Source organism: Coregonus lavaretus (assembly GCF_964263955.1).
Source record: "Coregonus lavaretus genome assembly, contig: HAP1_SCAFFOLD_1327, whole genome shotgun sequence".
Lineage (NCBI taxonomy): Eukaryota > Metazoa > Chordata > Actinopteri > Salmoniformes > Salmonidae > Coregonus > Coregonus lavaretus.
In genome coordinates, this window is record NW_028161242.1 from 20,316 (window position 1) to 47,369 (window position 27,054).

General features: G+C 46.8%; 1 protein-coding gene across 1 annotated transcript in view; it reads left to right on the forward strand.

The window, feature by feature from the left end:
• The window catches only part of LOC311120991 (putative JmjC domain-containing histone demethylation protein 2C), a gene marked incomplete at both ends in the record, with an annotated part of 113,381 nt that overhangs the window by 13,310 nt on the left and 73,017 nt on the right, over positions 1-27,054 (forward strand). The window contains one exon of the mRNA XM_084195541.1: positions 26,576-26,681. Coding sequence (XP_084051667.1) covers positions 26,576-26,681 — 106 coding nt within the window. The remainder of the gene's footprint in view (positions 1-26,575; positions 26,682-27,054) is intronic.

Here is a 27,054-nt window from a genome sequence, read left to right on the forward strand (position 1 = left end):
GCTCAATGTAACATGGCTAGATTTAGGCTACCACATGATAATAACATGTTTAACATAGGTGCACAGGCAGAGAGAAAAATAAGTAATCAAGGTGACAGACTGGTAATGGACACACTGTAGAGCCCTGGTAATGGACACACTGTAGAGCCCTGGTAATGGACACACTGTAGAGCCCTGGTAATGGACACACTGTAAAGCCCTGGTAATGGACACACTGTAGAGCCCTGGTAATGGACACACTGTAGAGCCCTGGTAATGGACACACTGTAGAGCCCTGGTAATGGACACACTGTAAAGCCCTGGTAATGGACACTGTAGAGCCCTGGTAATGGACACACTGTAGAGCCCTGGTAATGGACACACTGTAGAGCCCTGGTAATGGACACACTGTAGAGCCCTGGTAATGGACACACTGTAAAGCCCTGGTAATGGACACTGTAGAGCCCTGGTAATGGACACACTGTAGAGCCCTGGTAATGGACACACTGTAGAGCCCTGGTAATGGACACACTGTAGAGCCCTGGTAATGGACACACTGTAAAGCCCTGGTAATGGACACACTGTAGAGCCCTGGTAATGGACACACTGTAGAGCCCTGGTAATGGACACACTGTAGAGCCCTGGTAATGGACACTGTAGAGCCCTGGTAATGGACACACTGTAGAGCCCTGGTAATGGACACACTGTAGAGCCCTGGTAATGGACACACTGTAGAGCCCTGGTAATGGACACACTGTAAAGCCCTGGTAATGGACACACTGTAGAGCCCTGGTAATGGACACACTGTAGAGCCCTGGTAATGGACACACTGTAGAGCCCTGGTAATGGACACACTGTAGAGCCCTGGTAATGGACACACTGTAGAGCCCTGGTAATGGACACACTGTAGAGCCCTGGTAATGGACACACTGTAGAGCCCTGGTAATGGACACTGTAGAGCCCTGGTAATGGACACACTGTAGAGCCCTGGTAATGGACACACTGTAGAGCCCTGGTAATGGACACACTGTAGAGCCCTGGTAATGGACACTGTAGAGCCCTGGTAATGGACACTCTGTAGAGCCCTGGTAATGGACACTCTGTAGAGCCCTGGTAATGTACACTGTAGAGCCCTGGTAATGGACACTGTAGAGCCCTGGTAATGGACACACTGTAGAGCCCTGGTAATGGACACACTGTAGAGCCCTGGTAATGGACACACTGTAGAGCCCTGGTAATGGACACACTGTAGAGCCCTGGTAATGGACACACTGTAGAGCCCTGGTAATGGACACTGTAGAGCCCTGGTAATGGACACACTGTAGAGCCCTGGTAATGGACACACTGTAGAGCCCTGGTAATGGACACACTGTAGAGCCCTGGTAATGGACACACTGTAGAGCCCTGGTAATGGACACACTGTAGAGCCCTGGTAATGGACACTCTGTAGAGCCCTGGTAATGGACACACTGTAGAGCCCTGGTAATGGACACACTGTAGAGCCCTGGTAATGGACACTCTGTAGAGCCCTGGTAATGGACACACTGTAGAGCCCTGGTAATGGACACACAGAGCCCTGGTAATGGACACACTGTAGAGCCCTGGTAATGGACACACTGTAGAGCCCTGGTAATGGACATAATGTAGAGCCTTGGTAATGGACACACTGTAGAGCCCTGGTAATGGACACACTGTAGAGCCCTGGTAATGGACACACTGTAGAGCCCTGGTAATGGACACACTGTAGAGCCCTGGTAATGGACACACTGTAGAGCCCTGGTAATGGACACACTGTAGAGCCCTGGTAATGGACACACTGTAGAGCCCTGGTAATGGACACACTGTAGAGCCCTGGTAATGGACACCATTTTAAGATGTTGAGATGCCTCTGAGTGTATAGCACTGCAGCAACATCAATCAGACAGGAGAGGGAGGAGGCTGACATCACCTCCCTATGCCTCTCCTCCCCTGGTGTGTGTGATGAAGTCTCCTCCCTCACCTTGACTCGTGCAGCCAGAGAGGGTGCGTGGGGGGGGGCAGACTGGAGAGTGGCTCGGAGACATCATAACAGCTGTGTGTGTGAGCAGGGGGAGCCGCTGTAGAATGCTTATAAGACTCAGTCATATGGAGCCTCTCTGTAATGGGACTGGGCCGTCTCACACACACCAGTGCACAGCCCATTCACTGTTAATGAACACAGTTAATCTGTCTGGCGTACAGTCTGTCTGAGCTGCTGTCCCAATGAGTCCTGCTATCTGTTAGTGTTCTGTCTGAGTCCTGCTATCTGTTAGTGTTCTGTCTGAGTCCTGCTATCTGTTAGTGTTCTGTCTGAGTCCTGCTATCTGTTAGTGTTCTGTCTGAGTCCTGCTATCTGTTAGTGTTCTGTCTGTCCTGCTATCTGTTAGTGTTCTGTCTGAGTCCTGCTAGCTGTTAGTGTTCTGTCTGTCCTGCTATCTGTTAGTGTTCTGTCTGAGTCCTGCTATCTGTTAGTGTTCTGTCTGAGTCCTGCTATCTGTTAGTGTTCTGTCTGAGTCCTGCTATCTGTTAGTGTTCTGTCTGAGTCCTGCTATCTGTTAGTGTTCTGTCTGAGTCCTGCTATCTGTTAGTGTTCTGTCTGAGTCCTGCTATCTGTTAGTGTTCTGTCTGAGTCCTGCTATCTGTTAGTGTTCTGTCTGAGTCCTGTTAGCTGTTAGTGTTCTGTCTGAGTCCTGCTATCTGTTAGTGTTCTGTCTGAGTCCTGCTATCTGTTAGTGTTCTGTCTGAGTCCTGCTAGCTGTTAGTGTTCTGTCTGAGTCCTGCTATCTGTTAGTGTTCTGTCTGAGTCCTGCTATCTGTTAGTGTTCTGTCTGAGTCCTGCTATCTGTTAGTGTTCTGTCTGAGTCCTGCTATCTGTTAGTGTTCTGTCTGAGTCCTGCTAGCTGTTAGTGTTCTGTCTGAGTCCTGCTATCTGTTAGTGTTCTGTCTGAGTCCTGCTATCTGTTAGTGTTCTGTCTGAGTCCTGCTATCTGTTAGTGTTCTGTCTGAGTCCTGCTATCTGTTAGTGTTCTGTCTGTCCTGCTATCTGTTAGTGTTCTGTCTGTCCTGCTAGCTGTTAGTGTTCTGTCTGAGTCCTGCTATCTGTTAGTGTTCTGTCTGAGTCCTGCTATCTGTTAGTGTTCTGTCTGAGTCCTGCTATCTGTTAGTGTTCTGTCTGAGTCCTGCTATCTGTTAGTGTTCTGTCTGAGTCCTGCTAGCTGTTAGTGTTCTGTCTGAGTCCTGCTATCTGTTAGTGTTCTGTCTGTCCTGCTATCTGTTAGTGTTCTGTCTGAGTCCTGCTATCTGTTAGTGTTCTGTCTGAGTCCTGCTAGCTGTTAGTGTTCTGTCTGAGTCCTGCTATCTGTTAGTGTTCTGTCTGAGTCCTGCTATCTGTTAGTGTTCTGTCTGAGTCCTGCTAGCTGTTAGTGTTCTGTCTGAGTCCTGCTATCTGTTAGTGTTCTGTCTGTCCTGCTATCTGTTAGTGTTCTGTCTGAGTCCTGCTATCTGTTAGTGTTCTGTCTGAGTCCTGCTATCTGTTAGTGTTCTGTCTGAGTCCTGCTATCTGTTAGTGTTCTGTCTGAGTCCTGCTATCTGTTAGTGTTCTGTCTGAGTCCTGCTATCTGTTAGTGTTCTGTCTGAGTCCTGCTATCTGTTAGTGTTCTGTCTGAGTCCTGCTATCTGTTAGTGTTCTGTCTGAGTCCTGCTAGCTGTTAGTGTTCTGTCTGAGTCCTGCTATCTGTTAGTGTTCTGTCTGAGTCCTGCTATCTGTTAGTGTTCTGTCTGAGTCCTGCTATCTGTTAGTGTTCTGTCTGAGTCCTGCTATCTGTTAGTGTTCTGTCTGAGTCCTGCTATCTGTTAGTGTTCTGTCTGTCCTGCTATCTGTTAGTGTTCTGTCTGAGTCCTGCTATCTGTTAGTGTTCTGTCTGAGTCCTGCTATCTGTTAGTGTTCTGTCTGAGTCCTGCTATCTGTTAGTGTTCTGTCTGAGTCCTGCTAGCTGTTAGTGTTCTGTCTGTCCTGCTATCTGTAAGTGTTCTGTCTGTCCTGCTATCTGTTAGTGTTCTGTCTGAGTCCTGCTATCTGTTAGTGTTCTGTCTGAGTCCTGCTATCTGTTAGTGTTCTGTCTGAGTCCTGCTATCTGTTAGTGTTCTGTCTGAGTCCTGTTAGCTGTTAGTGTTCTGTCTGAGTCCTGCTATCTGTTAGTGTTCTGTCTGAGTCCTGCTATCTGTTAGTGTTCTGTCTGTCCTGCTATCTGTTAGTGTTCTGTCTGAGTCCTGCTATCTGTTAGTGTTCTGTCTGAGTCCTGCTATCTGTTAGTGTTCTGTCTGAGTCCTGTTAGCTGTTAGTGTTCTGTCTGAGTCCTGCTATCTGTTAGTGTTCTGTCTGAGTCCTGCTATCTGTTAGTGTTCTGTCTGAGTCCTGCTAGCTGTTAGTGTTCTGTCTGTCCTGCTATCTGTAAGTGTTCTGTCTGTCCTGCTATCTGTTAGTGTTCTGTCTGAGTCCTGCTATCTGTTAGTGTTCTGTCTGAGTCCTGCTATCTGTTAGTGTTCTGTCTGAGTCCTGCTATCTGTTAGTGTTCTGTCTGAGTCCTGCTATCTGTTAGTGTTCTGTCTGAGTCCTGCTATCTGTTAGTGTTCTGTCTGAGTCCTGCTATCTGTTAGTGTTCTGTCTGTCCTGCTATCTGTTAGTGTTCTGTCTGAGTCCTGCTATCTGTTAGTGTTCTGTCTGAGTCCTGCTATCTGTTAGTGTTCTGTCTGAGTCCTGTTAGCTGTTAGTGTTCTGTCTGTCCTGCTATCTGTTAGTGTTCTGTCTGAGTCCTGCTATCTGTTAGTGTTCTGTCTGAGTCCTGCTAGCTGTTAGTGTTCTGTCTGAGTCCTGCTATCTGTTAGTGTTCTGTCTGAGTCCTGCTATCTGTTAGTGTTCTGTCTGAGTCCTGTTAGCTGTTAGTGTTCTGTCTGAGTCCTGCTAGCTGTTAGTGTTCTGTCTGAGTCCTGCTATCTGTTAGTGTTCTGTCTGAGTCCTGCTATCTGTTAGTGTTCTGTCTGAGTCCTGCTATCTGTTAGTGTTCTGTCTGAGTCCTGCTATCTGTTAGTGTTCTGTCTGAGTCCTGCTATCTGTTAGTGTTCTGTCTGAGTCCTGCTATCTGTTAGTGTTCTGTCTGAGTCCTGCTAGCTGTTAGTGTTCTGTCTGAGTCCTGCTATCTGTTAGTGTTCTGTCTGAGTCCTGCTATCTGTTAGTGTTCTGTCTGAGTCCTGCTATCTGTTAGTGTTCTGTCTGAGTCCTGCTAGCTGTTAGTGTTCTGTCTGAGTCCTGCTATCTGTTAGTGTTCTGTCTGAGTCCTGCTATCTGTTAGTGTTCTGTCTGAGTCCTGCTATCTGTTAGTGTTCTGTCTGAGTCCTGCTATCTGTTAGTGTTCTGTCTGAGTCCTGCTATCTGTTAGTGTTCTGTCTGAGTCCTGCTATCTGTTAGTGTTCTGTCTGAGTCCTGTTAGCTGTTAGTGTTCTGTCTGAGTCCTGCTATCTGTTAGTGTTCTGCCTGAGTCCTGTTAGCTGTTAGTGTTCTGTCTGAGTCCTGCTAGCTGTTAGTGTTCTGTCTGAGTCCTGTTAGCTGTTAGTGTTCTGTCTGAGTCCTGCTATCTGTTAGTGTTCTGTCTGTCCTGCTATCTGTTAGTGTTCTGTCTGAGTCCTGCTATCTGTTAGTGTTCTGTCTGAGTCCTGCTATCTGTTAGTGTTCTGTCTGAGTCCTGCTATCTGTTAGTGTTCTGCCTGAGTCCTGCTATCTGTTAGTGTTCTGTCTGAGTCCTGCTATCTGTTAGTGTTCTGTCTGAGTCCTGCTATCTGTTAGTGTTCTGTCTGAGTCCTGCTATCTGTTAGTGTTCTGTCTGAGTCCTGCTATCTGTTAGTGTTCTGTCTGAGTCCTGCTATCTGTTAGTGTTCTGTCTGTCCTGCTATCTGTTAGTGTTCTGTCTGAGTCCTGCTATCTGTTAGTGTTCTGTCTGAGTCCTGCTATCTGTTAGTGTTCTGTCTGAGTCCTGCTATCTGTTAGTGTTCTGTCTGAGTCCTGCTATCTGTTAGTGTTCTGTCTGAGTCCTGCTATCTGTTAGTGTTCTGTCTGAGTCCTGCTATCTGTTAGTGTTCTGTCTGAGTCCTGCTATCTGTTAGTGTTCTGTCTGAGTCCTGCTATCTGTTAGTGTTCTGTCTGAGTCCTGTTATCTGTTAGTGTTCTGTCTGAGTCCTGCTATCTGTTAGTGTTCTGTCTGAGTCCTGCTATCTGTTAGTGTTCTGTCTGAGTCCTGCTATCTGTTAGTGTTCTGTCTGAGTCCTGCTATCTGTTAGTGTTCTGTCTGACCTGCTGTCTGTTAGTGTTCTGTCTGTCCTGCTATCTGTTAGTGTTCTGTCTGAGTCCTGCTATCTGTTAGTGTTCTGTCTGAGTCCTGCTATCTGTTAGTGTTCTGTCTGAGTCCTGCTATCTGTTAGTGGTCTGTCTGAGTCCTGCTATCTGTTAGTGTTCTGTCTGAGTCCTGCTATCTGTTAGTGTTCTGTCTGAGTCCTGCTATCTGTTAGTGTTCTGTCTGAGTCCTGCTATCTGTTAGTGTTCTGTCTGAGTCCTGCTATCTGTTAGTGTTCTGTCTGAGTCCTGCTATCTGTTAGTGTTCTGTCTGAGTCCTGCTATCTGTTAGTGTTCTGTCTGAGTCCTGCTATCTGTTAGTGTTCTGTCTGTCCTGCTATCTGTTAGTGTTCTGTCTGAGTCCTGCTATCTGTTAGTGTTCTGTCTGAGTCCTGCTATCTGTTAGTGTTCTGTCTGAGTCCTGTTAGCTGTTAGTGTTCTGTCTGAGTCCTGCTATCTGTTAGTGTTCTGTCTGAGTCCTGTTAGCTGTTAGTGTTCTGTCTGAGTCCTGCTATCTGTTAGTGTTCTGTCTGAGTCCTGCTATCTGTTAGTGTTCTGTCTGAGTCCTGTTATCTGTTAGTGTTCTGTCTGAGTCCTGCTAGCTGTTAGTGTTCTGTCTGAGTCCTGCTAGCTGTTAGTGTTCTGTCTGAGTCCTGCTAGCTGTTAGTGTTCTGTCTGAGTCCTGCTATCTGTTAGTGTTCTGTCTGAGTCCTGCTAGCTGTTAGTGTTCTGTCTGAGTCCTGCTAGCTGTTAGTGTTCTGTCTGAGTCCTGCTATCTGTTAGTGTTCTGTCTGAGTCCTGCTATCTGTTAGTGTTCTGTCTGAGTCCTGCTATCTGTTAGTGTTCTGTCTGAGTCCTGTTAGCTGTTAGTGTTCTGTCTGAGTCCTGCTATCTGTTAGTGTTCTGTCTGAGTCCTGCTAGCTGTTAGTGTTCTGTCTGAGTCCTGCTATCTGTTAGTGTTCTGTCTGAGTCCTGCTATCTGTTAGTGTTCTGTCTGAGTCCTGCTAGCTGTTAGTGTTCTGTCTGAGTCCTGCTATCTGTTAGTGTTCTGTCTGAGTCCTGCTATCTGTTAGTGTTCTGTCTGAGTCCTGCTAGCTGTTAGTGTTCTGTCTGAGTCCTGCTATCTATTAGTGTTCTGTCTGAGTCCTGCTATCTGTTAGTGTTCTGTCTGAGTCCTGCTAGCTGTTAGTGTTCTGTCTGAGTCCTGCTATCTGTTAGTGTTCTGTCTGAGTCCTGCTATCTGTTAGTGTTCTGTCTGAGTCCTGCTATCTGTTAGTGTTCTGTCTGAGTCCTGCTATCTGTTAGTGTTCTGTCTGAGTCCTGTTAGCTGTTAGTGTTCTGTCTGAGTCCTGCTATCTGTTAGTGTTCTGTCTGAGTCCTGCTATCTGTTAGTGTTCTGTCTGAGTCCTGCTATCTGTTAGTGTTCTGTCTGAGTCCTGCTATCTGTTAGTGTTCTGTCTGAGTCCTGCTATCTGTTAGTGTTCTGTCTGAGTCCTGCTATCTGTTAGTGTTCTGTCTGAGTCCTGCTATCTGTTAGTGTTCTGTCTGAGTCCTGCTATCTGTTAGTGTTCTGTCTGTCCTGCTATCTGTTAGTGTTCTGTCTGAGTCCTGCTATCTGTTAGTGTTCTGTCTGAGTCCTGCTATCTGTTAGTGTTCTGTCTGAGTCCTGCTATCTGTTAGTGTTCTGTCTGAGTCCTGCTATCTGTTAGTGTTCTGTCTGAGTCCTGCTATCTGTTAGTGTTCTGTCTGTCCTGCTATCTGTTAGTGTTCTGTCTGAGTCCTGCTATCTGTTAGTGTTCTGTCTGTCCTGCTATCTGTTAGTGTTCTGTCTGAGTCCTGCTATCTGTTAGTGTTCTGTCTGAGTCCTGCTATCTGTTAGTGTTCTGTCTGAGTCCTGCTATCTGTTAGTGTTCTGTCTGAGTCCTGCTATCTGTTAGTGTTCTGTCTGAGTCCTGCTATCTGTTAGTGTTCTGTCTGAGTCCTGCTAGCTGTTAGTGTTCTGTCTGAGTCCTGCTATCTGTTAGTGTTCTGTCTGAGTCCTGCTATCTGTTAGTGTTCTGTCTGAGTCCTGCTATCTGTTAGTGTTCTGTCTGAGTCCTGTTAGCTGTTAGTGTTCTGTCTGAGTCCTGCTATCTGTTAGTGTTCTGTCTGTCCTGCTAGCTGTTAGTGTTCTGTCTGAGTCCTGCTATCTGTTAGTGTTCTGTCTGAGTCCTGCTATCTATTAGTGTTCTGTCTGTCCTGCTATCTGTTAGTGTTCTGTCTGTCCTGCTATCTGTTAGTGTTCTGTCTGTCCTGCTATCTGTTAGTGTTCTGTCTGAGTCCTGCTATCTGTTAGTGTTCTGTCTGAGTCCTGCTATCTGTTAGTGTTCTGTCTGAGTCCTGCTATCTGTTAGTGTTCTGTCTGAGTCCTGTTAGCTGTTAGTGTTCTGTCTGAGTCCTGCTATCTGTTAGTGTTCTGTCTGTCCTGCTATCTGTTAGTGTTCTGTCTGAGTCCTGCTAGCTGTTAGTGTTCTGTCTGAGTCCTGCTATCTGTTAGTGTTCTGTCTGTCCTGCTATCTGTTAGTGTTCTGTCTGTCCTGCTATCTGTTAGTGTTCTGTCTGAGTCCTGCTATCTGTTAGTGTTCTGTCTGAGTCCTGCTAGCTGTTAGTGTTCTGTCTGAGTCCTGCTATCTGTTAGTGTTCTGTCTGAGTCCTGCTATCTGTTAGTGTTCTGTCTGAGTCCTGCTATCTGTTAGTGTTCTGTCTGAGTCCTGCTATCTGTTAGTGTTCTGTCTGAGTCCTGCTATCTGTTAGTGTTCTGTCTGAGTCCTGCTATCTGTTAGTGTTCTGTCTGTCCTGCTATCTGTTAGTGTTCTGTCTGAGTCCTGCTATCTGTTAGTGTTCTGTCTGAGTCCTGCTAGCTGTTAGTGTTCTGTCTGAGTCCTGCTATCTGTTAGTGTTCTGTCTGAGTCCTGCTAGCTGTTAGTGTTCTGTCTGAGTCCTGCTATCTGTTAGTGTTCTGTCTGAGTCCTGTTAGCTGTTAGTGTTCTGTCTGAGTCCTGCTAGCTGTTAGTGTTCTGTCTGTCCTGCTATCTGTTAGTGTTCTGTCTGAGTCCTGCTATCTGTTAGTGTTCTGCCTGAGTCCTGCTATCTGTTAGTGTTCTGTCTGAGTCCTGCTATCTGTTAGTGTTCTGTCTGAGTCCTGCTAGCTGTTAGTGTTCTGTCTGAGTCCTGCTATCTGTTAGTGTTCTGTCTGAGTCCTGCTATCTGTTAGTGTTCTGTCTGAGTCCTGCTAGCTGTTAGTGTTCTGTCTGAGTCCTGCTATCTGTTAGTGTTCTGTCTGAGTCCTGCTATCTGTTAGTGTTCTGTCTGAGTCCTGTTAGCTGTTAGTGTTCTGTCTGAGTCCTGCTATCTGTTAGTGTTCTGTCTGAGTCCTGCTATCTGTTAGTGTTCTGTCTGAGTCCTGCTATCTGTTAGTGTTCTGTCTGAGTCCTGCTATCTGTTAGTGTTCTGTCTGAGTCCTGCTATCTGTTAGTGTTCTGTCTGAGTCCTGCTATCTGTTAGTGTTCTGTCTGAGTCCTGCTATCTGTTAGTGTTCTGTCTGAGTCCTGCTATCTGTTAGTGTTCTGTCTGTCCTGCTATCTGTTAGTGTTCTGTCTGAGTCCTGCTATCTGTTAGTGTTCTGTCTGAGTCCTGCTATCTGTTAGTGTTCTGTCTGAGTCCTGCTATCTGTTAGTGTTCTGTCTGAGTCCTGCTATCTGTTAGTGTTCTGTCTGAGTCCTGCTATCTGTTAGTGTTCTGTCTGTCCTGCTATCTGTTAGTGTTCTGTCTGAGTCCTGCTATCTGTTAGTGTTCTGTCTGTCCTGCTATCTGTTAGTGTTCTGTCTGAGTCCTGCTATCTGTTAGTGTTCTGTCTGAGTCCTGCTATCTGTTAGTGTTCTGTCTGAGTCCTGCTATCTGTTAGTGTTCTGTCTGAGTCCTGCTATCTGTTAGTGTTCTGTCTGAGTCCTGCTATCTGTTAGTGTTCTGTCTGAGTCCTGCTAGCTGTTAGTGTTCTGTCTGAGTCCTGCTATCTGTTAGTGTTCTGTCTGAGTCCTGCTATCTGTTAGTGTTCTGTCTGAGTCCTGCTATCTGTTAGTGTTCTGTCTGAGTCCTGTTAGCTGTTAGTGTTCTGTCTGAGTCCTGCTATCTGTTAGTGTTCTGTCTGTCCTGCTAGCTGTTAGTGTTCTGTCTGAGTCCTGCTATCTGTTAGTGTTCTGTCTGAGTCCTGCTATCTATTAGTGTTCTGTCTGTCCTGCTATCTGTTAGTGTTCTGTCTGTCCTGCTATCTGTTAGTGTTCTGTCTGTCCTGCTATCTGTTAGTGTTCTGTCTGAGTCCTGCTATCTGTTAGTGTTCTGTCTGAGTCCTGCTATCTGTTAGTGTTCTGTCTGAGTCCTGCTATCTGTTAGTGTTCTGTCTGAGTCCTGTTAGCTGTTAGTGTTCTGTCTGAGTCCTGCTATCTGTTAGTGTTCTGTCTGTCCTGCTATCTGTTAGTGTTCTGTCTGAGTCCTGCTAGCTGTTAGTGTTCTGTCTGAGTCCTGCTATCTGTTAGTGTTCTGTCTGTCCTGCTATCTGTTAGTGTTCTGTCTGTCCTGCTATCTGTTAGTGTTCTGTCTGAGTCCTGCTATCTGTTAGTGTTCTGTCTGAGTCCTGCTAGCTGTTAGTGTTCTGTCTGAGTCCTGCTATCTGTTAGTGTTCTGTCTGAGTCCTGCTATCTGTTAGTGTTCTGTCTGAGTCCTGCTATCTGTTAGTGTTCTGTCTGAGTCCTGCTATCTGTTAGTGTTCTGTCTGAGTCCTGCTATCTGTTAGTGTTCTGTCTGAGTCCTGCTATCTGTTAGTGTTCTGTCTGTCCTGCTATCTGTTAGTGTTCTGTCTGAGTCCTGCTATCTGTTAGTGTTCTGTCTGAGTCCTGCTAGCTGTTAGTGTTCTGTCTGAGTCCTGCTATCTGTTAGTGTTCTGTCTGAGTCCTGCTAGCTGTTAGTGTTCTGTCTGAGTCCTGCTATCTGTTAGTGTTCTGTCTGAGTCCTGTTAGCTGTTAGTGTTCTGTCTGAGTCCTGCTAGCTGTTAGTGTTCTGTCTGTCCTGCTATCTGTTAGTGTTCTGTCTGAGTCCTGCTATCTGTTAGTGTTCTGCCTGAGTCCTGCTATCTGTTAGTGTTCTGTCTGAGTCCTGCTATCTGTTAGTGTTCTGTCTGAGTCCTGCTAGCTGTTAGTGTTCTGTCTGAGTCCTGCTATCTGTTAGTGTTCTGTCTGAGTCCTGCTATCTGTTAGTGTTCTGTCTGAGTCCTGCTAGCTGTTAGTGTTCTGTCTGAGTCCTGCTATCTGTTAGTGTTCTGTCTGAGTCCTGCTATCTGTTAGTGTTCTGTCTGAGTCCTGCTATCTGTTAGTGTTCTGTCTGAGTCCTGCTATCTGTTAGTGTTCTGTCTGAGTCCTGCTATCTGTTAGTGTTCTGTCTGAGTCCTGCTATCTGTTAGTGTTCTGTCTGAGTCCTGCTATCTGTTAGTGTTCTGTCTGAGTCCTGCTATCTGTTAGTGTTCTGTCTGTCCTGCTATCTGTTAGTGTTCTGTCTGAGTCCTGCTAGCTGTTAGTGTTCTGTCTGAGTCCTGCTAGCTGTTAGTGTTCTGTCTGAGTCCTGCTATCTGTTAGTGTTCTGTCTGAGTCCTGCTATCTGTTAGTGTTCTGTCTGAGTCCTGCTATCTGTTAGTGTTCTGTCTGAGTCCTGCTATCTGTTAGTGTTCTGTCTGAGTCCTGCTATCTGTTAGTGTTCTGTCTGAGTCCTGCTATCTGTTAGTGTTCTGTCTGAGTCCTGCTATCTGTTAGTGTTCTGTCTGAGTCCTGCTATCTGTTAGTGTTCTGTCTGAGTCCTGCTATCTGTTAGTGTTCTGTCTGAGTCCTGCTATCTGTTAGTGTTCTGTCTGAGTCCTGCTATCTGTTAGTGTTCTGTCTGACCTGCTGTCCTGCTAGCTGCCTAGGCCAAGGCTCCTCTCTCTCTCCTCAGCAGCAGGCGCACATAACAGCGTGCAAGGAGTGAGAGAATGGTACTGAGGCGTCAAATCGAGGTGTATGCAGCTTAATCTGGCATTTCACCGGCTACAATTTTATCTATCAGCTTTTCATTTTTTTCAGCCAAACACGGGAATTACCAGCTAATGGAAACCCTGACTCACACATATAGCGTGTATCATACTGTTGTCTACAGTGTTGAGCCGTATCATAGTGATTATTACATACTGTTACTCCTCTGTTGACTGTCTAATGTTGCTGCCATGTGGAATTTAAAATCTCCCCCAGCCTTCCTGTCTCTGCAGTAGAAAAGGAAAGGAAGAGGAAGCCTTGTTTTTCTGGGTCAGAGATGTATCTGGAAGGATTTTAAATTCCACATGGCAGCAACACCCATATTAAAGTGTTTTCCACTGGAGCAGCTGGAAGATCCTCCACCACACTGCTGTTACAGCCCAGCACAGAGAGAGAAGAGGTGGGGAGGCGAGAAAGAGAGAGAGATGTCATATAACAGGCATGGGTATTTTCTAACTAGCCCCCCAGCCAGGGTTAGAGTCCTCCCATCCCCCCAGCCAGCTCCCCAGCCAGGGTTAGAGTCCTCCCAGCCCCCCAGCCAGCCCCCCAGCCAGGGTTAGAGTCCTCCCATCCCCCCAGCCAGCTCCCCAGCCAGGGTTAGAGTCCTCCCAGCCCCCCAGCCAGCTCCCCAGCCAGGGTTAGAGTCCTCCCAGCCCCCCAGCCAGGGTTAGGGTCCTCCCAGCCCCCCAGCCAGCCCCCCAGCCAGGGTTAGGGTCCTCCCAGCCCCCCAGCCAGGGTTAGGGTCCTCCCAGCCCCCCAGCCAGCTCCCCAGCCAGGGTTAGAGTCCTCCCAGCCCCCCAGCCAGCTCCCCAGCCAGCTCCCCAGCCAGGGTTAGAGTCCTCCCAGCCCCCCAGCCAGGGTTAGAGTCCTCCCAGCCCCCCAGCCAGGGTTAGAGTCCTCCCAGCCCCCCATCCAGCCCCCCAGCCAGGGTTAGAGTCCTCCCAGCCCCCCATCCAGCCCCCCAGCCAGGGTTAGAGTCCTCCCAGCCCCCCATCCAGCCCCCCAGCCAGGGTTAGAGTCCTTCCAGCCCCCCATCCAGCCCCCCAGCCAGGGTTAGGGTCCTTCCAGCCCCCCAGCCAGGGTTAGAGTCCTTCCAGCCCCCCAGCCAGGGTTAGAGTCATTCCAGCCCCCCATCCAGCCCCCCAGCCAGGGTTAGAGTCCTCCCAGCCCCCCAGCCAGCTCCCCAGCCAGGGTTAGAGTCCTCCCAGCCCCCCAGCCAGGGTTAGAGTCCTCCCAGCCCCCCATCCAGCCCCCCAGCCAGGGTTAGAGTCCTCCCAGCCCCCCATCCAGCCCCCCAGCCAGGGTTAGAGTCCTCCCAGCCCCCCATCCAGCCCCCCAGCCAGGGTTAGAGTCCTTCCAGCCCCCCATCCAGCCCCCCAGCCAGGGTTAGGGTCCTTCCAGCCCCCCAGCCAGGGTTAGAGTCCTTCCAGCCCCCCAGCCAGGGTTAGAGTCCTTCCAGCCCCCCATCCAGCCCCCCAGCCAGGGTTAGAGTCCTCCCAGCCCCCCAGCCAGCTCCCCAGCCAGGGTTAGAGTCCTCCCAGCCCCCCAGCCAGCTCCCCAGCCAGGGTTAGAGTCCTCCCAGCCCACCAGCCAGGGTTAGGGTCCTCCCAGCCCCCCAGCCAGCCCCCCAGCCAGGGTTAGGGTCCTCCCAGCCCCCCAGCCAGGGTTAGGGTCCTCCCAGCCCCCCAGCCAGCTCCCCAGCCAGGGTTAGAGTCCTCCCAGCCCCCCAGCCAGGGTTAGAGTCCTCCCAGCCCCCCATCCAGCCCCCCAGCCAGGGTTAGAGTCCTCCCAGCCCCCCAGCCAGCTCCCCAGCCAGGGTTAGAGTCCTCCCAGCCCACCAGCCAGGGTTAGGGTCCTCCCAGCCCCCCAGCCAGCCCCCCAGCCAGGGTTAGGGTCCTCCCAGCCCCCCAGCCAGGGTTAGGGTCCTCCCAGCCCCCCAGCCAGCTCCCCAGCCAGGGTTAGAGTCCTCCCAGCCCCCCAGCCAGGGTTAGAGTCCTCCCAGCCCCCCATCCAGCCCCCCAGCCAGGGTTAGAGTTCTCCCAGCCCCCCATCCAGCCCCCCAGCCATGGTTAGAGTCCTCCCAGCCCCCCATCCAGCCCCCCAGCCAGGGTTAGAGTCCTTCCAGCCCCCCATCCAGCCCCCCAGCCAGGGTTAGAGTCCTCCCAGCCCCCCAGCCAGCTCCCCAGCCAGGGTTAGAGTCCTCCCAGCCCCCCAGCCAGCTCCCCAGCCAGGGTTAGAGTCCTCCCAGCCCCCCAGCCAGGGTTAGGGTCCTCCCAGCCCCCCAGCCAGCCCCCCAGCCAGCCCCCCAGCCAGGGTTAGGGTCCTCCCAGCCCCCCAGCCAGCCCCCCAGCCAGCCTCCCAGCCAGGGTTAGAGTCCTCCCAGCCCCCCAGCCAGGGTTAGAGTCCTCCCAGCCCCCCATCCAGCCCCCCAGCCAGGGTTAGAGTCCTCCCAGCCCCCCATCCAGCCCCCCAGCCAGGGTTAGAGTCCTCCCAGCCCCCCATCCAGCCCCCCAGCCAGGGTTAGGGTCCTCCCAGCCCCCCAGCCAGCTCCCCAGCCAGGGTTAGAGTCCTCCCAGCCCCCCAGCCAGGGTTAGAGTCCTCCCAGCCCCCCATCCAGCCCCCCAGCCAGGGTTAGAGTCCTCCCAGCCCCCCATCCAGCCCCCCAGCCAGGGTTAGAGTCCTCCCAGCCCCCCATCCAGCCCCCCAGCCAGGGTTAGAGTCCTCCCAGCCCCCCATCCAGCCCCCCAGCCAGGGTTAGGGTCCTCCCAGCCCCCCAGCCAGCTCCCCAGCCAGGGTTGGGGTCCTCCCAGCCAGCTCCCCAGCCAGGGTTGGGATCCTCCCAGCCAGCCCAGAGTTTCCACGCCTCCCAGCCAGCCTAAACCAGACAAACATCTGGTTTAAAGTGTGTGTGTGTGTGTGTGTGTTGACTCAGTGTTTTCAGGTGATAGAGGGGATGTTGTTTTGCTTTAGAACTTGTGTTTATTTGGGTTGAAAAGATGACCAACTTGGTTGACATGGTCTGTCTAAACCCAGGAAAATATAGGAGGCTATTTTACTTTTAGTGATTCCGTACTTCTACAATTTCACAATTTACTGGTTCCTTCTCTTCCCACCATATCTACACACAGATAGAAACATATATACTGTTGTGTGTCTGGTTCCTTCTCTTCCCACCATATCTACACACAGATAGAAACAGATCTACTGTTGTTTGTCTGGTTCCTTCTCTTCCCACCATATCTACACACAGATAGAAACAGATCTACTGTTGTTTGTCTGGTTCCTTCTCTTCCCACCATATCTACACACAGATAGAAACAGATCTACTGTTGTTTGTCTGGTTCCTTCTCTTCCCACCATATCTACACACAGATAGAAACAGATCTACTGTTGTTTGTCTGGTTCCTTCTCTTCCCACCATATCTACACACAGATAGAAACAGATCTACTGTTGTTTGTCTGGTTCCTTCTCTTCCCACCATATCTACACACAGATAGAAACAGATCTACTGTTGTTTGTCTGGTTCCTTCTCTTCCCACCATATCTACACACAGATAGAAACAGATCTACTGTTGTTTGTCTGGTTCCTTCTCTTCCCACCATATCTACACACAGATAGAAACAGATCTACTGTTGTTTGTCTGGTTCCTTCTCTTCCCACCATATCTACACACAGATAGAAACAGATCTACTGTTGTTTGTCTGGTTCCTTCTCTTCCCACCATATCTACACACAGATAGAAACAGATCTACTGTTGTTTGTCTGGTTCCTTCTCTTCCCACCATATCTACACACAGATAGAAACATATCTACTGTTGTTTGTCTGGTTCCTTCTCTTCCCACCATATCTACACACAGATAGAAACAGATCTACTGTTGTCTGTCTGGTTCCTTCTCTTCCCACCATATCTACACACAGATAGAAACAGATCTACTGTTGTTTGTCTGGTTCCTTCTCTTCCCACCATATCTACACACAGATAGAAACAGATCTACTGTTGTTTGTCTGGTTCCTTCTCTTCCCACCATATCTACACACAGATAGAAACAGATCTACTGTTGTTTGTCTGGTTCCTTCTCTTCCCACCATATCTACACACAGATAGAAACAGATCTACTGTTGTTTGTCTGGTTCCTTCTCTTCCCACCATATCTACACACAGATAGAAACAGATCTACTGTTGTTTGTCTGGTTCCTTCTCTTCCCACCATATCTAAACACAGATAGACAACAGTAGATCTGTTTCTGTCTGGTTCCTTCTCTTCCCACCATATCTACACACAGATAGAAACAGATCTACTGTTGTTTGTCTGGTTCCTTCTCTTCCCACCATATCTAAACACAGATAGACAACAGTAGATCTGTTTCTGTCTGGTTCCTTCTCTTCCCACCATATCTACACACAGATAGAAACAGATCTACTGTTGTTTGTCTTGTTTAGAAATTCTTGCATTTGATTCATTTTTAGTCTCTTTGGTGAGCCAGTCTTGGGGTATTATATTATTCAGTCCTATGGGAGGGGACTTTGGCTTTCTATTTTTGGAGTCTTAGATTTGGAGGTTGTGGATGAATAGAGGATTATTCCATTTGAGCCCCGGTAACGATCCCCTGATATTCTATATCTTTATGAATACTACAGAATAATGTACTGGGTCATATTGTCATTATTGTACACTGAACAAAAATATAAACACAACATGCAGCATGTTACAGTTCATGTAAGGACATCAGTCAACTGAAATAAATAAATTAGGCCCTAATCTATGGATTTCACATGACTGGGAATACAGATATGCATCTGTTGGTCACAGATACCTTAAAAAAGAAGTAGGGAGGTGGATCAGAAAACTAGTCAGTATCTGGTGTGACCATTTTCCTCATGCAGCGCGACATCTGCTTCATATAGAGTTGATCAGGCTGTTGATTGTGGCCTGTGGAATGTTGTTCCACTCCTCTTCAATGGCTGTGCGAAGTTGCTGGATATTGGCGGGAACTGGTACACACTGTCGTACACGTCGATCCAGAGCATCCCAAACATGCTCAATGGGTGACATGTCTGGATAGTGTGCAGACATAGGGCCGTGCATTATCATTCTGAAACATGAGAGGATGGCGGCGGATGAATGGCACGACAATGGGCCTCAGGATCTCGTCAGAGTATATCTCTGTGCATTCAAATTGCCATCGATAAAATGCAGTTGTGTTCGTTGTCCGTAGCTTATGCCTGCCCATACCATAACCCCACCGCCACCATGGGGCACTCTGTTCACAACGTTGACATCAGCAAACCGTTCGCCCACACAACTCTATACACGCTGTCTGCCATCTGCCCGGTACAGTTGAAACCGGGATTCTTCCGTGATGAGCACACTTCTCCAGCCTGCCAGTGAAGGTGAGCATTTCCCCACTGAAGTCGGTTACGACGCCAAACTGCAGTCAGGTCAAGACCCTGGTGAGGACGACGAGCACGCAGGTGAGCTTCCCTGAGACGCTTTCTGACAGTTTGGGCAGAAATTGTTCGGTTGTGCAAACCCACAGTTTCATCAGCTGTCCGGGTGGCTGGTCTCAGACGATCCTGCAGGTGAAGAAGCCCGGATGTGGAAGTCCTGGGCTGGCGTCGTTACACGTGGTCTGCGGTTGTGAGGCCGGTTGGACGTACTGCCCAATTCTCTAAAACGACTTATGGTAGAGAAATGAACATTCAATTCTCTGGCATCAGCCCTGGTGGATATTCCTGCAGTCAGCATGCCAATTGCACCCTCCCTGAAAACTTGAGACATCTGTGGCATTGTGTTGTGTGACAAAACTGCACATTTTAGTGGCCTTTTAATATCCCCAGCACAAGGTACACTTGTGTAATGATCATGCTGTTTAATCAGCTTCTTGATATGCCACACCTGTCAGGTGGATGGATTACCTTGGCAAAGGATAAATGCTCACTAACAGGGATGTAAACAATTTTGTGCACAGAATTTGAGAGAAATACGTTTTTTTTTGCGTATGGAAAATGTCTAGGATCTTTTATTTCAGCTCATGAAACATGGGACCAACACTTGTTAAGTGTAGATGATAACCAGTCAATGTTCAGGTCACCAAGAAAATACATTTCTCTGTTAGCCTCGGAGACCTTATCTAACATCACACACATATTCTCCAGATAGTTACAGTCTACACTTGGTGGTCTATAGCAGATCATATTCTCCAGATAGTGACAGTTTACACTTGGTGGTCTATAGCAGATCATATTCTCCAGATAGTGAGTCTACACTTGGTGGTCTATAGCAGATCATATTCTCCAGATAGTGCCAGTCTACACTTGGTGGTCTATAGCAGATCATATTCTCCAGATAGTGAGTCTACACTTGGTGGTCTATAGCAGATCATATTCTCCAGATACTAACAGTCTACACTTGGTGTCCTATAGCAGATCATATTCTCCAGATACTAACAGTCTACACTTGGTGGTCTATAGCAGATCATATTCTCCAGATAGTGCCAGTCTACACTTGGTGGTCTATAGCAGATCATATTCTCCAGATAGTCCCAGTCTACACTTGGTGCAGCACCCTACACTATAGCAGCACCCTACACTATAGCAGCACCCTACACTATAGCAGTACCCTACACTATAGCAGCACCCTACATTATAGCAGCACCCTACACTATAGCAGCACCCTACACTATAGCAGCACCCTACACTATAGCAGCACCCTACACTATAGCAGCACCCTACACTATAGCAGCACCCTACACTATAGCAGTACCCTACACTATAGCAGTACCCTACACTATAGCAGCACCCTACACTATAGCAGTACCCTACACTATAGCAGTACCCTACACTATAGCAGCACCCTACACTATAGCAGTACCCTACACTATAGCAGCACCCTACACTATAGCAGTACCCTACACTATAGCAGCACCCTACACTATAGCAGCACCCTACACTATAGCAGCACCCTACACTATAGCAGCACCCTACACTATAGCAGCACCCTACACTATAGCAGCACCCTACACTATAGCAGCACCCTACACTATAGCAGCACCCTACACTATAGCAGCACCCTACACTATAGCAGTACCCTACACTATAGCAGCACCCTACACTATAGCAGCACCCTACACTATAGCAGCACCCTACACTATAGCAGCACCCTACACTATAGCAGCACCCTACACTATAGCAGCACCCTACACTATAGCAGCACCCTACACTATAGCAGCACCCTACACTATAGCAGCACCCTACACTATAGCAGCACCCTACACTATAGCAGCACCCTACACTATAGCAGCACCCTACACTATAGCAGCACCCTACACTATAGCAGTACCCTACACTATAGCAGCACCCTACACTATAGCAGTACCCTACACTATAGCAGTACCCTACACTATAGCAGCACCCTACACTATAGCAGCACCCTACACTATAGCAGCACCCTACACTATAGCAGCACCCTACACTATAGCAGCACCCTACACTATAGCAGCACCCTACACTATAGCAGCACCCTACACTATAGCAGCACCCTACACTATAGCAGCACCCTAAAAGAAGAGGCTTCAGATGAGGCAGGTGAACCAGCAACCACAGCACTTCTACTTCAAAAGTTTTAGAACACCTACTCATTCAAGGGTTTTTCTTTATTTGTAAATTTTTTTACATTGTAGAATAATAGTGAAGACATCAAATCTATGAAATAACACATATAGAATCATGTAGTAACCTAAACAAATCAAAATATATGTTATATTTGAGATTCTTCGAATAGCCACCCTTTGCCTTGATGACAGCTTTGCACACTCTTGGCATTCTCTCAACCAGCTTCATGAGGTAGTCACCTGGAATGCATTTCAATTAACAGGTGTGCCTTCTTAAAAGTTAATTTGTGGAATTTCTTTCCTTCTTAATGCGTTTGAGCCAATCAGTTGTGTTGTGACAAGGTAGGGGGGTATACAGAAGATAGCCCTATTTGGTAAAAGACCAAGTCCATATTATGGCAAGAACAGCTCAAATAAGCAAAGAGAAACAACAGTCCATCCTTACTTTAAGACATGAAGGTCAGTCAATACGGAACATTTCAAGAACTTTGAACGTTTCTTCAAGTGCAGTCGCAAACACCATCAATCGCTGTGATGAAACTGGCTCTCATGAGGACCGCCACAGGAATGGAAGACCCAGAGTTACCTCTGCTGCAGAGGATACGTTCATTAGAGTTACCAGCCTCAGAAATTGCAGCCCAAATAACTGCTTCACAGAGTTAAAGACAACAGTTAACAGACATCTCAACATCAACTGTTCAGAGAGGACCGTGTGAATCAGGCCTTCATGGTCGAATTGCTGCAAAGAAACCACTACTAAAGGACACCAATAAGAAGAAAAGACCTGCTTGGGCCAAGAAACACTCTTTCAAGACAGTTGAAAGCATTCCAAGTGAAGCTGGTTGAGAGAATGCCAAGAGTGTGCAAAGCTGTCATCAAGGCAAAGGGTAGATATTTTAAGAATCTGAAATATAAAATATATTTTGATTTGTTTAATACTTTTTTGGTTACCACATGATTCCATATGTGTTATTTCATAGTTTTGATGTCTTCACTATTATAATACAATGTAAAAAATTTTAAAAATAAAGAAAAACCCTTGAATGAGTAGGTGTTCTAAAACTTTTGACCGGTAGTGTATGTATATATACAGCTCTGGAAAAAATTAAGAGACCACTGCAAATGTTTCTTAAATCAGCATCTCTACATGTATGACAGCCATTCCTTTCCAGTGTCTGTTGAATTCCAACACAGGCACACCTCATTCTACTGAATGAACCAAATCTTCTTTAACGAGGAAAAGTATAAAATCCACTGCTGTGGTCATCACTACAAGTTGCAATAGGACCAGCTGGATGGCAAAAACTGTGCTTATAGTACCTCAAAAGTAATATTAATCAAAAAATAACTATTGACCATGCCAAAAGAGATGAAAAGGAAAGTTTTGAGTGAGGCAAAGAAGGGTTCAATTCTGGCTTTACTGGCCGAGGGATACAGTGAGCGTCAGGTTGCTTCCATCCTTAAAATGTCAAAGACGGCGGTTCATAAGAACAAGGTCAAGCAGCAGACATTGGGGACAACAAAGCTACAGACTGGCAGAGGGCAGAAAAACGACTCTCTACTGACCGGGATGACCACCAACTCATTCGAATGTCACTCAACAACCGTAGGATGACATCAAGTGACCTACAAAAAGAATGGCAAACGGCAGCTGGGGTGTAATGCACGGCGAGGACGGTTTGAAACAGGCTCCTAGGGGCAGGGCTGAAGTCGTGCAAAGCTAGAAAAAAGCCCTTCATCAATGAGAAGCAAAGAAGAGCCAGGCTGAGGTTTGCAAAAGACAATTAGGATTGGGCCGTAGAGGACTGGAGTAAGGTCATCTTCTCTGATGAGTCCAATTTTCAGCTTTTCCCAACACCTGGTCGTCTAATGGTTAGACGGAGACCTGGAGAGGCCTACAAGCCACCATTTTTTACAGAGCTGTATATGTAAGGGCTATTTTACAAAGAAGGAGAGTGATGGAGTGCTGCATCAGATGACCTGGCCTCCACAATCCCCTGACCTCAACCCAATTTTTTATTTTATTTTATTTCACCTTTATTTAACCAGGTAAACCAGTTGACAACAAGTTCTCATTTACAACTGCGACCTGGCCAAGATAAAGCAAAGCAGTGCGATAAAAACAACAACACAGAGTTACATATGGGGTAAAACAAAACAAAGTCAAAAATACAACAGAAATAAATATATATACAGTGTGTGCAAATGTAGCAAGTTATGGAGGTAAGGCAATAAATAGGCTATAGTGCAAAATAATTACAATTAGTATTAACACTGGAATGATAGATGTGCAAGAGATGATGTGCAAATAGAGATACTGGGGTTGAGTTGGTTTGGGATGAGTTGGACCGCAGAGTGAAGGAAAAGCAGCCAACACGTGCTCAGCATATGTGGGAACTCCTTCAAGACTGTTGGAAAAGCATTCCAGGTGAAGCTGGTTGAGAGAAGTTCAAGAGTGTGCAAAGCTGTCATCTAGGCAAAGGGTGGCTACTTTGAAGAATCTCAAATGTAAAATATATTTTGATTTGTTTAACACTTTTTTGGTTACTACATGATTCCATATGTGTTATTTCATAGTTTTGATGTCTTCACTATTATTCTACAATGTAGAAAATAGTAAAAATAAAGAAAAACCCTTGAAAGCGTAGGTGTGTCCAAACCTTTGACTGATACTGTATATATGTATGTATGTACAGTTGAGTCGGAAGTTTACATACACCTTAGCCAAATACATTTCAACTCAGTTTGATATTTAATCCTAGTAAAAATTCCCTGTCTTATGTCAGTTAGGATCACCATTTTATTTTAAGAATGTGAAATGTCAGAATAATAGGAGAGAGAGTGATTTATTTAAGCTTTTATTTATTTCATCACATTCCCAGTGGGTCAGAAGTTTACATACTTTCAATTAGTATTTGGTAGCATTGCCTTTAAATTGTTTAACGTGGGTCAAACGTTTTGGGTAGCCTTCCATAAGCTTCACACAAGAAGTTGGGTGAATTTTGGCCCATTCCTCCTGACAGAGCTGGTGTAACTGAGTCAGGTTTGTAGGCCTCCTTGCTTTTTCAGTTCTGCCCACAAATGTTCTATAGGATTGAGGTCTTTGTGATGGCCACTCCAATACCTTGACTTTGTTGTCCTTAAGCCATTTTGCCACAACTTTTGAAGCATGCTTGGGGTCATTGTCCATTTGGAAGACCCATTTGCGACCAAGCTTTAACTTCCTGACTGATGTCTTGAGATGTTGCTTCAATATATCCCCATAATTTTCCTTCCTCATTATGCCATCTGTTTTGTGAAGTGCACCAGTCCCTCCTGCAGCAAAGCACCCCCACAGCATGATGCTGCCACCCCCGTGCTTCACGGTTGGGATGGTGTTCTTCGGCTTGCAAGCATTCCCCTTTTTCCTCCAAACATAACGATGGTCATTATGGCCAAACAGTTCTATTTTTGTTTCATCAGACCAGTGGACATTTCTCCAAAAAGTACGATCTTTGTCCCCATGTGCAGTTGCAAACCGTAGTCTGGCTTTTTTATGGTGGTTTTGGAGCAGTGGCTTCTTTCTTGCTGAGCGGCCTTTCAGGTTATGTTGATATAGGACTTGTTTTACTGTGGATATAGATACTTTTGTACCTGTTTCCTCTAGCATCTTCACAAGGTCCTTTTGCTGTTGTTCTGGGATTGATTTGCACATTTCGCACCAAAGTACGTTCATCTCTAGGAGACAGAACGCGTCTCCTTTCTGAGCGGTATGATGGCTGCGTGGTCCCATGGTGTTTATACTTGCGTACTATTGTTTGTACAGATGAACGTGGTACCTTCAGGCGTTTGGAAATTGCTCCCAAGGATGAACCAGACTTGTGGAGGTAAAACAAAAAAATTCTGAGGTCTTGGCTGATTTCTTTTGATTTTCCCATGATGTCAAGTAAAGAGGCACTGAGTTTGAAGGTAGGCCTTGAAATACATCCACAGGTACACCTCCAATTGACTCAAATATGTCAGTTAGCCTATCAGAAGCTTCTAAAGCCATGACAACATTTTCTGGAATTTTCCAAGCTGTTTAAAGGCACATTCAACTTAGTGTATGTAAACTTCGGACTCACTGGAATTGTGATACAGTGAATTATAAGTGAAATAATCTGTCTGTAAATAATTGTTGGAAAAATTACTTGTGTCATGCACAAAGTAGATGCCCTAACCGACTTGCCAAATTATAGTTTAACAAGAAATGGTGTTTGAAAAACAAGTTTTAATGACTCCAACCTAAGTGTATGTTAACTTCCGACTTTAACTGTACATAAACACACACACATACACAGCAACACCTCCCCCATAAGCATTCCTGTCTCTTCTATAGATGTTATATCCTTGTATTGCTACTGCTGTATCATCAAAGGAATTATGTAAGTGAGTTTCAGAGATGGCCAGTATATGAATGTTATCTGACGTATTGATTTCATTAACCTTATTTCTAAGGCTTCATATATTGACATGGTTTTTTCTTAGCCCTTTCCTGGGTAGCTTATCGGCGATAGACATAAAAACATTTTTTAGCTAAGAGTCAGTCAGTCAGGCCCTTGTGAGTGTAATTTGGTGTATGTGTGTTATGTTTAGCTGAAGCTACAGATCCTGAAGCTCACTCCTCCCAGGCTTTCAGGAGGGTGGACAATGAGGTTGATGTAGCAGATGTAAGCAATGTCCCCACTCTCTCATGCAGCTTACATAGCTTTTTCTGCCTCTGGCACACAGCTTCAGAGAAGTCCATGAGGAAGATGTTGGTGCTTGCACCTTAGGAACCTGACCACTATCGTCCTGGGTCAGTCACCTGGGCTGGTTACAGGTTTTCCACCTCAACTTTAGGAACCTGACCACTATCGTCCTGGGTCAGTCACCTGGGCTGGTTACAGGTTTTCCACCTCAACCTTAGGAACCTGACCACTATCGTCCTGGGTCAGTCACCTGGGCTGGTTACAGGTTTTCCACCTCAACCTTAGGAACCTGACCACTATCGTCCTGGGTCAGTCACCTGGGCTGGTTACAGGTTTTCCACCTCAACCTTAGGAACCTGACCACTATCGTCCTGGGTCAGTCACCTGGGCTGGTTACAGGTTTTCCACCTCAACCTTAGGAACCTGACCACTATCGTCCTGGGTCAGTCACCTGGGCTGGTTACAGGTTTTCCACCTCAACCTTAGGAACCTGACCACTATCGTCCTGGGTCAGTCACCTGGGCTGGTTACAGGTTTTCCACCTCAACCTTAGGAACCTGACCACTATCGTCCTGGGTCAGTCACCTGGGCTGGTTACAGGTTTTCCACCTCAACCTTAGGAACCTGACCACTATCGTCCTGGGTCAGTCACCTGGGCTGGTTACAGGTTTTCCACCTCAACCTTAGGAACCTGACCACTATCGTCCTGGCTCAGTCACCTGGGCTGGTTACAGGTTTTCCACCTCAACCTTAGGAACCTGACCACTATCGTCCTGGCTCAGTCACCTGGGCTGGTTACAGGTTTTCCACCTCAACCTTAGGAACCTGACCACTATCGTCCTGGGTCAGTCACCTGGGCTGGTTACAGGTTTTCCACCTCAACCTTCCTATGATCCACCTGCAGCTTTTCTGTGAATGTTTTTTCATATATATGTATATATTTTTTCACTTTCTCCTCAGACTCTGTCCAGGTCTCGTGTGGAGACTCTGATATGCCATCCACAACAATGTTATTACTCCTGGATTGTCTCTCTAGATAGTCTGTTTTATCAGTCATTTGTAATAATGATTCACAGACATTGCTGATGTCATCTCGCATGGACTTCCAGTTTTTTGTGATCTTGCTGGGAGAAACTGCAAACTGTTCTGAAGGTCCTGTACCTCTCCGGAAGTCATCTCGCATGGACTTCCAGTTTTTTGTGATCTTGCTGGGAGAAACTGCAAACTGTTCTGAAGGTCCTGTTCCTCTCCGGTCCTTTATTTTCTTATTTGAGTCCGCCAGTATTTGGACAAAGCTCTTGGAGCAGTTTTCCTGTTGCTGTAACAATTGCTTGTAGAAATGTTTTTGTTAATTCCATTCCTTTCTTTTCTATAGATGTAGATCAGTAGAGTCAAAGCTCGGTGCTGTAAAACCTTGGTAGAGCATGGGTGAAGTAGACATTGGTGCTCATGAATTTCCTTTCATTTTGGGATTCAGACCAGTGCCTACTTCGCATTTAGAAGGTAGTTTCTTGTTTTTAATAGTATTAAATATGGTTGTAATGTATTGTCTGAACTAATAAATAGGGTCTGTCTCCAGTTGTAATGTACTGAATGGTCTAATAAATAGGGCCTGTCTCCAGTTGTAATGTACTGAATGGTCTAATAAATAGGTTCTGTCTCCAGTTGCAATGTACTGAATGGTCTAATAAATAGGTTCTGTCTCCAGTTGTAATGTACTGAATGGTCTTTAGTATGTATATAATATTGTTCTAATGTGTACGCTCTGTCTGTGTCTGCAGGATGAAGTGGACAGTTTGAGTCCTGTTCTCAGGGACAACCCTCAGCTTCATGAAGAGGTCAGGTTCTGGCTCAAAGATCAAAAGGTTCAGGAAATTTTTATGCAAGGTAAGAAACACTGAATCATGTATTTAATATTTAACAAACCCAACCAACTTGTCTGTTCACTGTGATGATGCGTAGTCCTTTGAACAGCACCCTATTCCATATATAGTGCACTACTTTAGACTAGAGCCTCATGGGGCCATATATAGTGCACTACTTTAGACTAGAGCCTCATGGGGCCATATATAGTGCACTACTTTAGACTAGAGCCTCATGGGGCCATATATAGTGCACTACTTTAGACTAGAGCCTCATGGGGCCATATATAGTGCACTACTTTAGACTAGAGCCTCATGGGGCCATATATAGTGCACTACTTTAGACTAGAGCCTCATGGGGCCATATATAGTGCACTACTTTAGACTAGAGCCTCATG